This window comes from Carassius auratus, unplaced genomic scaffold (genome assembly GCF_003368295.1).
Source record: "Carassius auratus strain Wakin unplaced genomic scaffold, ASM336829v1 scaf_tig00023173, whole genome shotgun sequence".
In the NCBI taxonomy this organism is placed as follows: Eukaryota; Metazoa; Chordata; class Actinopteri; order Cypriniformes; family Cyprinidae; genus Carassius; species Carassius auratus.
Window position 1 is genome coordinate 241,503 of NW_020525240.1, and position 13,257 is coordinate 254,759.

The following is a 13,257-nucleotide window of genomic DNA, read 5'->3' on the forward strand; positions in this document are numbered from 1 at the left end:
CACAGATTTAATTTGAGAAAGGAAGGTCAAACTGCACACAGAATTCTTTAAACAATTGACATGATTTTCTACCTTGCAGCTCTGTGACTCTCTGAGCTGTGATGCAAGTAGATTGGTTTGCTGATGCATCTGCGGGCTGTGATATAGAGCGCTGAAGGGTCTCAAGCTGTCTGCGTAAGGCCTGCTCCTTCTCTGACAACTCAGTCTCATGTTTATTAGCAGCACTGAGCAACTCTGCTTCATGTTTCTCCAGTAGATCCTTGATCCGAGCCCGAGTAATGTGACGTTCTGCCTCCAGCTTTGCCTGAAAGTTTTCTTTCTCACCCTGCAAGCGCTGCATTTGTTCTGTCAGCTCCTACCAAACAAACACAAACAACTTTATTAATCAACTCTGAGAACTCAAAGCAATAGGGACTGACTATATAATGTAATTATTCCCTTATGTGTGCACAAACATATAGACACCATTCACAAATGAAGCTACATACTATAATAAGAACCAAGGAAATGGAATTCAGTTATGATTTTTTTATTATAATTCCATGTATTAAGGAGTATTTATTTTGTTATTTTCATTATTACTCCTTTTTTTCCCTGTTTCTTTCTGTTCAAGTTGTTTTTATTTTCTCACCCCGTAAAAAAAATATTTTAAAAAAGTGTCATAAAAATGCTGTGTTAAACAGCTTTTAATAGACAGTACAAAAACAAAACTACATTCAATTTTTGATTATGATTTGCTTTTAAATAACAACGCTTTTTCAATCTGTGCAAATAGTGGTCAAGCATAAAACTGCATGGGTAAATGGCTGATATTTAAGTTACTTATGTTAAGAGGACATCATTTTTATGGAGTGCCACATCATGTGTCACATGACATCTGATCCCTAAACAAAGCACAATGAGCAATACTGTCAGCATGCATAAGGCAGACTTGTAAAAGTGCAATAAGAACATGGAAAGAAATAGAACATTTCCAAGAACATGGAAAGAAATAGAAATTACACAAAAGTTTGGAAGTAAGCCACGTTTAATTGCATTTCAAAGATAAATGTTTTATATCCTGCTATGCACTTTGAGAGGGTTGGACAAAGCCTCTATCTCTAGTCTCATGTCTTCTCCCCACATTCCAAAGCAAGGTTGTAAAATATCGGAAAGTTAATTTTATGTTCTACACAATCACAAAATTATGATGGTGTGCAGTTTTACAATTTAATTGCTAGGTCAGATAAAGACAGAAACACATAAGACAAGACTATATGTATGGATACACTGTCCAACTTTTTCCTGAGTAACCAATAAGCAGTACCATGTAGGGTTGGGTATTGAAACCGGGAACCAATATGGCACTGGCACCTATGGAACCGGTATGCACCAAACAGAATAAGAACGCAGATTTCGGTGCCTCATTTCAGTTCCTCATAAATGCCTGAGCTATCAATAGAAATATTTGTCCTGGTTCTCCGAAAAGTACACAAGAAGCAGGGGCGTCGCTAGGCTTTATTAGGGAGGCTATAACATTTATCTCCATAAAGTGTACACACATTCAACATCCACATCCAACTTCTGCTTGGGTACTTTCTCATCTCCATAGAAACCCAAGTTAAAATGGGGTAAAAAAACACTGACTAAACTGAAACTTTTTCAATTTAACTGAATATAAAAATATGCACAGGGTTAAGCTGTGCTGCTGTTGCATGGCTTGCAGCGCTTAAGTTACTGTGTGTGCTCTTATCATTTTGTGGACAAAATCCCACAAACTTCAACCCAATCAAGCTGTATTTATGATATGTGCCCTCATCTGTTTTCAATACAGCTAACCGTTGGACGCTTCACGTTACTATGCACTCATTAAACTATGACGGACAAGTTACTTCAAAAAGAGTAAAATGACACTGTAAAGTGATGAAACTATGGTGCCATGTTCTTTTTACAACCATTTTCATAGGTTCAACATAGGGATGTCAACGATTAATCGATGATCGATTAATTGTCGATAAGAGATGCAATCGATTAAGGCTATCGATGGTCGGTTAACCGATTCAATGTTGGGCTGCGTGCGGCTCATGCGCACTCAACACGTGCGAGCGGCTGTGAGTGACGGTGACGATATATAAAAGCATCATAATTCATTCACAATGTACAAATTAAGCTTTTAATGTGATTTAAACTTTAAAGTACATTAAAATAGAAACAACATAAAAGTTTTTCAACATTAAATGCAATAGAAATGTAGTTACTAATCATTTCATCAGATAACTGTTTTATATCGTGCGCTTTGCAGGGCTGCGGGACACAGTGACAGGACAGGTATTCCTACAACTTGTTAATTCATTCCTACGAATTATTAATGTGCCAATTGTCCATGTTTCATTAATTTTGTTCCCTAAATAACCCATGATTTAAGTGAAATAAGGGAACAAATTAATAAATCGAACGAATTCTTAATTCATGAAATCTTTAATTTCCCTTCCCATGATTACCACAGTAAGAGATGCGAAAACAGTTATTAAAAGCGAAAGATAATAAAATAAACCTGGAAAATTAGAGGGTTAGACTATGAAGATTTAGGAAAAGAAACAATGCCTAAATATACTGAATTTGTGGAAATTCGTGACCAACCGGCAAACCAGAACAAAGCCGCGTAAATGAAGACTATGGGGTCCAAAAGCATGGTCGCGATCTAACATTTTCCAGTTAACCTATTATTCCTCTAATAAACAAAGCTTTTATACCACACTTGTCATAATCAGATCTTATCATTTCTAAATAAATAATTGCTGGATTCAAAACAGCGATTAATAGGCGCTGTGACCGACACATTCCTGGAGCATTCACTGCTGTCACTAAACGGTGACGCCGAGCATCGTTCACAAGTTTCTGCATGGACCTGACTAGGGCACAGGTTCTAAGTTTAAGTTCTAAAATTTATAGCCTACTAAGTAATAGGCCCAACATAAAAATAACAATTTGTTTTCATGTTTTTTTTTTTTTTTTTTTTAAATAGGCTATGCGAAATATATCCGATTTAAATAGGCTAATTAAGATTAACGGATTTAAAACAGAAGTGTGGGCGCTCCATAAGTTCACAAAAAAAAAAAAAAAAGGATGACAACGCATTCTGTTTGTTTGCTTTATTTTACAAGAGCACAAATCTTCTGTTTTTATTGTGAGTGTGCACAAATGAAAGTAAACACTTTTGCGGAAAATATATATATTTTTTAATGTCTCAGCTGTTTTGATCGCGCCAGAGCCTGCTGCACACGTATATTCTAGCGATTCAAACTTACATCGCAGTCTGTTCATTATCAAAATAAAATGTCAACTAAACATTAAAAGGTTACACTGGTCAGTTTAAATAGACCGTAGTATACCGGTCCACTCTGCTGTTATGCCAAGGACGTTTTTGCTCATATGAAGAGGATAATATTTTCCGTCTATATGCGAATGCGTGTTAAGTACAAGCCTAGTTTACATTATAAATAATAGTTTAACATTCAAATACATTGCGAATATGGAAACATTTCGATTTGTGCCGAATGAGACATGAGCAATAACCTCCAAATAAATCTAGCCAAAGCCGCGCTCGCTCATCCTCGTCTGCACTGTCACGATCTAATGCGCTGTATGCCGGATTTTTAAAAATCGGACATTTTCTAGGAAAGAATCCAGCAGGATCAAATTAATGTGAGCAACTGTGTTTTGGTGCAGCAGCGCCGATGTAGTTCACTTAATGTGCAGCGCAGTCACACGCGCTCCACATTTCGGATAATTTTATACAAGAATGTCAGTTGAAAACATTGCAATTGTGCTTTAAAATACAACAACGAGCACCACAAAACCATTTAAAGATGCGCGTTCAGCGTTCTCCGTGCGGGATTGGAAACTGTCAACAAAGTAAAATGACCTCAAAAGTATGGCGCGCTCTCTTCATTTTATCAAATGATCATAATCGCATCTATTCATTTTATAATCCTGCTACTAGCATTTTATTCAGACTAAAACCTCTTTAATTCAAGTGAGAAAGCGTTTTGTGTGTGTGTGTGGCTTTTGCACATCCTGTCATACCGCTGACTGCGTGCCTGCAATAGACGCATTTTGCAGTATTATGGTTAACGATTAATCGATTAATTGATCGTTAATTTAAACGACGATCGATCATGGAAATAATCGAAATTTGACATCCCTAGTTCAACATTATATTATCGTCTCTTAGCATATGGTAATTGACTAGAAACACCAGAAATATAAAGCACAGTTCCGGTCAGGCAAGACTTCCGTGTTCAGAAAAAGGTGGATAGGAACAGTAATATCTGATTTGCAAAAAATTTGAATGTATAAAAATAAAAATGTAATTGAGAATTTGGGAAGAGAAAATACATGAATAAACGTTTGCCATAAATAATGATATATATAATAGTGATGTAATAAGAATGTTTGAATGCATGTTAACATTTTAATGCATTTTATAATAAACAAAATGTAAAAAGAAAGAGAGAAAAAAGCATAATTGACCATTTGAGCATATTTGTAAACTGTAAAATACCTTAGCTTGGTTATCTTTACTGCTGAGTGCTGCATCCTTTTCCCTTATCAACTCTTTTAGTTTGGCCACAAGTTCCTCCATCTGTGTTAGCTGCTCAGTGATCTCAGCAACTCTCATTTCGCTGCCCATGTCCACCTGCGGGGAGACAGGAGCCTGAGAAAAGCAAAGATCTATTAATGCTGATAAACATTTATGATTTGAGCTACGTAACGGGGTGAGGGTTCTCGTATTATCTTGAAGAGTTTTATTTTGCTATAACCAAGTAACTTGTTGCTCACAAAATAAATATGCTGACATATTTGCAATTATTTCAAATTAAAAGACCCTCTTCACTCCTAGACATTCCCACACTAATCATATATAAGGCTGACTTCTAATCATGCATCACAGAAAAACAATCCTCATTATGAGATATTTAAAAAAAAGCATGTGTAATACTTACTCCATGCGCAGAGCTGGACTCATCTGCTGAAAACCACCTCAACATTGTTTACACAACCTATGGCCTAAGACTGGAGATCTTAGACAGGAGGTTTTAAATAAAGTAAATCAAAACTACACAAACTCGGTCATCCCACTGGATGGTTCTTCAAGTCTGGTCCTGAAGGTCCACTGTCCTGTATTAAAATGGCAATAAGTGTAAATATTTATATTTTAAATAAATAAATTTTAAACAAATGTATAATGTTATAATACAATGTAATATATGTTAATATAATATAATATATCTATAATATCTAAAATGAGTATTTTAATTTAATTATAGACCATAATCTGATTCGAAGATTTCTGTATTCAGTCAGCAGAGAATGATTATAAATTAATATCTAAACAAACCATCATCAATGATCACAACAGTCAAAAAACGAAGAAGAAAAAACATTCTTGAAGGAACAATTCGAACGCACACCGTGGTAGAAACCTAATCCTAATCCCTTAAAACTGAAAGCATGCAGTGCAGCTACTAAGAATATTTAAAAATGAAATGTCAGTTAACATAATCTTACCTGCAACACTGACTTATATCGCTTCACACTCGTACATAACAAATATACATATATGTTGTATTAAACGGTAGCGAATTTATAACCGTATTGTCTATTACGGTTAACAATATTATGATAAACACATCTCTCGTTAATACGTTCTTCTTCTTGTTAAATGGCCGTTTGCTGCTTTAGAGCATTACTGCCACCTACTGTATATTGCCACGATGACGTTTATGTCCTATTACATGTTTTGCCTTTTCTGGTCTCGTTAAAAAAAATTATTTTAAAAGTTCTTCACACAGTTTGAACCAGGTGAAATATAAAATATAGTTAGACATGAGCTCAAGTTGAACCAAGGAGAGGACGTTTTATTTTATTACATATTTTAAAACACCTCTGTATTTGTTTCACTGTTATTTTTCAAAAATATTGGACTGGTAAACATAAGATTCAAGTGGCTTTATTGTTTGGGTAACAATAACAACAACAACTACAAAATTATAGCCTATTTAGGCCTAATTTTGTTGCCAATCCCATGCAGTGTTTTTCCAGGCAGCTATTAATATCCTATTGAATATCCTGATCAACAAAGGGTAATCAGTGCTAAAGGGATTTGCCCTTATGTTGTTGAAGTTCGGTTATTTAAGAAATTAATAAATAAAAAATGAATAAAGCAAGATGCCCTGCTGAAATATTCAAATTATATGGTTTATTGAAACAGCAAAGATAAAACATAAATTAAATTCCAAAATAATAAATAATAAGGGTTGGATATAACCACCAACTTCATTGAATCTGTCTAAGTGTCTTAATAAAAGCCTGTTAATGGCTACCACCCTGCCATGTCTCTTATGGCGATGTTGTGTGGTTAAATGGCAAGTACTGGCCTAGCTGATCATTGGATGCCAATTAAATGCACCATCATTCAAGACCTGACTGGGTATATCAGCTGTTTTACCTTAGTTTGTAGAATGCATTCTTGTTTTACACAAATCATATCGACCAGCACTGGCCACATCCCACATACTGTACTCTATCCATTTGTTGCATTTTTCTTTACAAGGTTCCACAAGATGCACAAGCTGATGAGTTTGTTCATTGTTCTTCTTTAAAAAAAAGTTCTTGATCACAGTTAAGGAGTTCTAAAACATGGTGGTGGAGGCCCTGAATGTGATTTTTTATTTTACATAGAAGATACTGGACATATCTTTCGTATTTTGTGCTGTTAATAAAGTAATTTTTTTAGTATTCATCTTCTGCTGACACTCCTCCATTTTGATCCTGGAGTTGCTGCTTTGCAATTATGCACCATGTTTTCACATTAGTATAATTTGTTAAATCTATTGTATGATGAGCTTTATAGACTTCATACGTAAAAAAAAATAAAAAATAAAAATAAGTCTCACTTTCAAGTGCTGTGGCCAACATTGAACCTTTGCTGAAAGTCAAGTCAAGTCACCTTTATTTATATAGCGCTTTAAACAAAATACATTGTGTCAAAGCAACTGAACAGCATTTATTAGGAAAACAGTGTGTCAATAATGCAAAATGATAGTTAAAGGCAGTTCATCAGTGAATTCAGTGATGTCATCTCTGTTCAGTTAAATAGTGTCTGTGCATTTATTTGCAATCAAGTTCAACAATATCGCTGTAGATGAAGTGACCCCAACTAAGCAAGCCAGAGGTGACAGCGGCAAGGAACCGAAACTCCATCGGTGACAGAATGGAGAAAAAAAACCTTGGGAGAAACCAGGCTCAGGTGGGGGGCCAGTTCTCCTCTGACCAGACGAAACCAGTAGTTCAATTCCAGGCTGCAGCAAAGACAGATTGTGCAGAAGAATCATCTGTTTCCTGTGGTCTTGCAATCCCCCAGAGGGATGCGGACAGGTGGAGGCTCAGGGGGAGGGACGGAGGGCCAGACTAACAGAGGGGAACAGGGACAGGAGTGGACACAAAAACAAAAAGCAAAAACAACATGAAGCCCTCCAGGGCGGAGCAGAAGACCACCACATCCTTGTGGTCGAGGCCAGAGTCCTCCAGGGCGGGGCAGAAAACCACCACAACCGTATAGTCAGGGCGAGAGTCCCCCAGGGCGGAGCAGAAGACCACCACGTTCTTGTGGTTGAAGCCTGAGTCCTCCAGGGCGGAGCGGAAGACCACCACAACTGTGTGGTCCGACCAACGGGAGGACGACAATCTGGCAATCCCATAGTATGCATACTGGACTCCAGAAGATCAGTGCTGACCCGACACTGCTCATGAAGATTTGTACTTGTACATGAAGATCATTGGTGACTTGTATTTGCTCATGAAGATCAATGGTGACTTGCCTTTGTTCATGAAGATCACCAGTGACTTGACTCAGTCCTAGAAGATTACCCGTGACTTGACTCTGTCCTTGAAAATCACCAGTGACTTGACTCAGTCCTTGAAGATCACCAGTGACTTGACTTGACTCTGAAAGGTCAACAGTGACCAGCCTTGTCTCTGGAAAGTCCATGGTACCTAACCCTGGCTCTGGAAGGTCATCAGTGACTAGCCCTGACTCTGGAAGGTCAGCGGTGACTAGCCCTGACTCTGGAAGATCAGCGGTGACTAGCCCTGACTCTGGAAAATCATCAGTGACTAGCCCTGGCTCTGGAAGGTCATCGGTGACTAGTCCTGACTCTGGAAGATCAGCGGTGACTAGCCCTGACTCTGGATGGTCAGCGGTGACTAGCCCTGACTCTGGAGGATCAACTGGAACCTGACTCGACTCTGGAGGGTCAACTGGAACCTGACTCGACTCTGGAGAGTTCACTGGAACTTGACTTGACTCTGGAGGGTCAACTGGAACCTGACTCGACTCCAGAGGGTCAGCTGTGACTGTCATCTTGTGCAGCGGCGCTGGGCAAGCAGCCATCTTGAGCCATGACTCTGGACAGGGGGCCCTCTTGGGTTGTGGTGCTGGGCCGGCAACCATCTTGTGCATTGGCGCTGGGTTAGCGACCATCTTGTGCTGTGGTGCTGGGCTGGTGACCACCCGGTGCTGTGGAGCTGGGCTGGCGGCCATCTTGGGCTGTGGCGATGGCTCAGCAGCCATGACGTGAACCGTTTTGGGAATCTCTAGGATCTTTTACAGCATAGCGAAGTAACAAGAAATGTGTCAGCGGCCATCTTGGGCGTTGGCGCTGAGCTGGCAACCATCTTGCACCGTGGTGCTGGACTGGTGACCACTTTGTGCTGTGGCGTTGTGCTGGCGTCCATATTGCCTCGTGGTGCTGGGTTGGCAGCCATCTTGTGCTGTGGCGCTGGGCTGGCGGCCGTCTTGCTTCGTGGTGCTGGGTTGGCAGCCATATTGCCTCGGGGCGCTGAGCTGGTGGCAATCTTGTACGGTGGTGTGAGGCTGGCTTCCATCTTGCCTCGTGATGCGGGGTTGGTGGCCATGCACCGCAGCGGCGCTGGGTTGGCGGCCATCTTGTGCTGTGGCGCTGGACCTGCAGCCATCATGGGCAGTGGCGCTGGCTTTCTCCATCCGCCATGGTGAGACTGCGGCTCTGGTCCCTCCCACATGAGCCCCGAGTCACCGCTGACCTTCCAGAGTCAGGGCTAGTCACTGATGACCTTCCAGAGCCAGGGTTAGGTACCATGGACTTTCCAGAGACAAGGCTGGTCACTGTTGACCTTTCAGAGTCAAGTCAAGTCACTGGTGATCTTCAAGGACTGAGTCAAGTCACTGGTGATTTTCAAGGACAGAGTCAAGTCACGGGTAATCTTCTAGGACTGAGTCAAGTCACTGGTGATCTTCATGAACAAAGTCAAGTCACCATTGATCTTCATGAGCAAATACAAGTCACCAATGATCTTCATGTACAAGTACAAGTCACCAAGAATCTTCATGAGCAGTGTCGGGTCAGCACTGATCTTCTGGAGTCCAGTATGCATACTATGGGATGCTGAGCCTCCTCTCGCCCACCTCCTCCTCGGCGACCTCCCCTGGTCCCGCGAAACACGACCAGGCGGGATCCCTCAAATCGATTGCTTCTCTACCGCTCGGTGGCTGGGGAGGAAACATTCATCGACATACCGCTGGATCTCGTGTGTGACAGAGTCCTTCTATCACGTTCAGTGATACAGGAAACGAGGAGAGATCCAAGTGCAGGTATGAGATTTTATTAAAGGGCAAATCCATAGGGGTAAACAGTCCAGGCAGGGTCAAAACCAGAGTATCCAAATAAACAAGAAAACAGACAAGTACACACTAGGAGAGCAAGACTACGGAATAGCATTAATATAAGACAAGGACTCCATGACCCATACTCAGACAGACCGGGTATAAATACACAGAAGGTGATGAGGGAACTGGAGACAGGTGGGGAATAATCAATTAACTCAAACAGGGAAGAAGGTGACCAAATAAAGGAACATACAGTTAATAAAGTGCCAGACACCGTGGGAAAGGAGGACACCTAGTGGAAACCCAGGGAACACAACCCAGACACTGTGACAGTACCCCACCCCCTCTAAGGAGCGGCTCCCAGACGCTCCACGACAGACACAAAACAGAGACCAGGAGGGAGGCGGACAGGTGGAGGCTCAGGGGGAGGGGCGGAGGGCCAGACTAACAGAGAGGAACAGGGACAGGAGTGAACACAAAAACAAAAAGCAAAAACAACATGAAGCCCTCCAGGGCGGAGCAGAAGACCACCACATCCTTGTGGTCGAGGCCAGAGTCCTCCAGGGCGGGGCAGAAGACCACCACAACCGTGTAGTCAGGGCGAGAGTCCCCCAGGGTGGAGCAGAAGACCACCACGTTCTTGTTCTCCTTTAACGGATTTGGATATTAAAAGCATATTAGTATGTTATGTGTAAGCCAGGTTAAAGAGATGGGTCTTTAATCTAGATTTAAACTGTCTGCCTCCCGAACAATGTTAGGTAGGTTATTCCAGAGTTTAGGCGCCAAACAGAAAAAGGATCTGCTGCTCGAAGTTGATTTTGATATTTTAGGTATTATCAAATTGCCTGAGTTTTGAGAACGTAGCGGACGTAGAGGATTATAATGTAAAAGGAGCTCACTCAAATACTGAGGTGCTAAACCATTCAGGGCTTTATAAGTAATAAGCAATACTTTAAAATCTATACGATGTTTGATAGGGAGCCAGTGCAGTGTTGACAGGACCGGGCTAATATTGTCATACTCCCTGGTTCTAGTAAGAACTCTTGCTGCTGCATTTTGGACTAGCTGTAGTTTGTTTACTAAGCGTGCAGAACAACCACCTAATAAAGCATTACAATAATCTGACATTGAGAGCAGGCCATAATTTAGATATATTTTTGAGATGGAAAAATGCAGTTTTACAAATGCTAGAAACGTGGCTTTCTAAGGAAAGATTGCGATCAAATAGCACACCTAGGTTCCTAATTGATGACGAAGAATTGACAGAGCAACCATCAAGTCTTAGACAGTGTTCTAGGTTATTACAAGCAGAGTTTTTAAGTCCTATAATTAACACCTCTGTTTTTTTTTTTTTCAGAATTTAGCAGTAAGAAATTACTCGTCATCCAGTTTTTTATATCGACTATGCCTTTCATTAGTTTTTCAAATTGGTGTGTTTCACCGGGCCGCGAAGAAATATAGAGCTGAGTATCATCAGCATAATAGTTAAAGCTAACACCATGTTGCCTGATGATATCTCCCAAGGGTAACATATAAAGCGTGAAGAGTAGTGGCCCTAGTACTGAGCCTTGAAGTACTCCATACACTGAAAAAAGTAATAAGTAAATTTACTTAATTTTTATTTGGCAAGTTTTTGCACAAACATTTTTCAAGTAAATTTAACACATTTGGAAATTAAGTAAATCTACTTAACTAAGTTAAGTAAAAAAAAAATAAAAAATAATAATAAGTACATTTTATTGAGTAAAATTTAATTAAATAATATTAAATTAATTTATTTAGCAGACACTTTTGTCCAAAGCAACTTACAGTGCATTCAGGCTAACAATTTTCACCTATCATGTGTTGGCCAGTCGGGATAGGTGTAGAGCGCTGACTAGCCAATAGAAACGAAGAAAAGTGCAGGGAGGCGGGACGAGTAAAATACACAGAATTAGAGGTTCGAATCCCGTCTCGGCCACAAATACTATAAAATGAGTTCATATTCGTTTTCATCTAGATACACTTTAATTATGATTAACATATAATAAACAAACTTTGTGAACAGATAAAATAAATCTTGTAATAACTGTTTTTTGTACGATGTACAAAATGTGCAACAATCTTAATAAACATGTACATTATAATAGGGAATAGTTATTTTTAATATAGAAAATTTTGAATAATTAAAAATAACATTTTGATAATGGTTCAGGGCTTTATTTTTAGAGACATCTATTTATATTTGTATAACTGTGCACAGAAAACCCATATATATAAAATAAAACAAAAACTCACAAAAAGTAAGTTTTTCATTTTATTTATAATAGAGTAATATACTTAAAAATGAAAATAAAAATTAACCAAAATATATAATAATAAATATACATAAAATAATCATAGATTATTAAACAACACCTACAAATATAATACAAATAAAGATGTGGAGAACAGAAAAACAATAAAAATATGTTTTACATTAAATAATTTTTTATGTTTAATAGTAACAGTTATAACATTCAGTGTTTACATATCTGAGCAAGTCAATAAAATGTAATATCAATAAAAAAAGAAAATCAACAACATGTATACATGTTTTAATCAATAAATTAAAAAAAACTTAACACGCAGTTCAATACAGTTCAAACAAGGCCAAATGCTTATGGTATTTTAATTAACAAATTGAAATACATGAAACTATTTAAATGTATAGATTCAACAACAACAACAATAATAAAATCTAAAGTTGTGGAGAACACAGAAAAAAAATATAACACTACCAGTTAAATGTTTTTGAACAGTAAGATTTTTAATTCTCACCAAGCCTGCCTTTATTTGATCCAAAAATACAGTAAAAGCAATTATATTGTTGAAATATTTTTACTAGTTAAAATAACTGCTTTCTATTTGAATATATAGTAAAATGTATTTTATTTCTGTGATGTGCAGCTGTATTTTCAACATCATTACTCCAGTCTTCAGTGTCACATAATCTTCAGAAATCAGAATATGATTTACTGCTCAAGAAAAACAATCCCCCAGGGATTCTTTAAATAGAAAGATCTGCATTTATTTGAAATAAAAAGCTTTCTTAACAATATAGATTATACCATTCTTTTGGGTGGAAAGAAATGACAGACATTAATGCCTTTTTTTTTAGCAAGGATGATTTAAATTGATTAAAAGTGATGATAAAGATGAAAAATGTTGATGATGAAAATTAAAAAAAAAATACATATATACACATAAATATAGTAAGATTTGAGTAGATTTGAGCAGTAAACCATCATATTATTCTGATTTCTGAAGATCATGTGACACTGAAGACTGGAGGAATGATGCTGACCATTCAGCTGCACATCAGAGATATAAAATACAGTATATATTCAAATATATAGACTTCCTGATAATGTTCGGGGTTCAGACACACTGTCTCTGTTTAAATCTAGATTAAAAACACATCTCTTTCGCCAAGCTTTCAAATAATATATCTCTTAAATTGTGAGTGCATTATTATTCTTTATCTTTGGTTAAAGTAATTCATTTTACTTTGATGGATCAGCAGCTATGCTAATGATGTCTCTATTTGT

At 38.3% G+C, this 13,257-nt stretch overlaps 1 protein-coding gene across 4 annotated transcripts in view; it reads right to left on the minus strand.

Moving 5' to 3' along the window:
* LOC113077684 (myosin-11-like) overlaps positions 1–5,726 on the minus strand; it is a 54,000-nt gene extending 48,274 nt beyond the window's left edge. For 2 of the 4 annotated variants that reach the window (XM_026250009.1, XM_026250008.1), the window contains exons 1-4: positions 5,551–5,726; positions 4,986–5,160; positions 4,544–4,696; positions 73–355 (exon numbers count right to left, since the gene is read on the minus strand). In XM_026250009.1, coding sequence (XP_026105794.1) covers positions 73–355; positions 4,544–4,696; positions 4,986–5,030 — 481 coding nt within the window. In that variant the 5' untranslated portion in view covers positions 5,031–5,160; positions 5,551–5,726. The remainder of the gene's footprint in view (positions 1–72; positions 356–4,543; positions 4,697–4,985; positions 5,161–5,550) is intronic. The other 2 variants (XM_026250007.1, XM_026250006.1) reach the window with 2 other exon arrangements.
* Between the last annotated feature and the right edge of the window lie 7,531 nt (positions 5,727–13,257).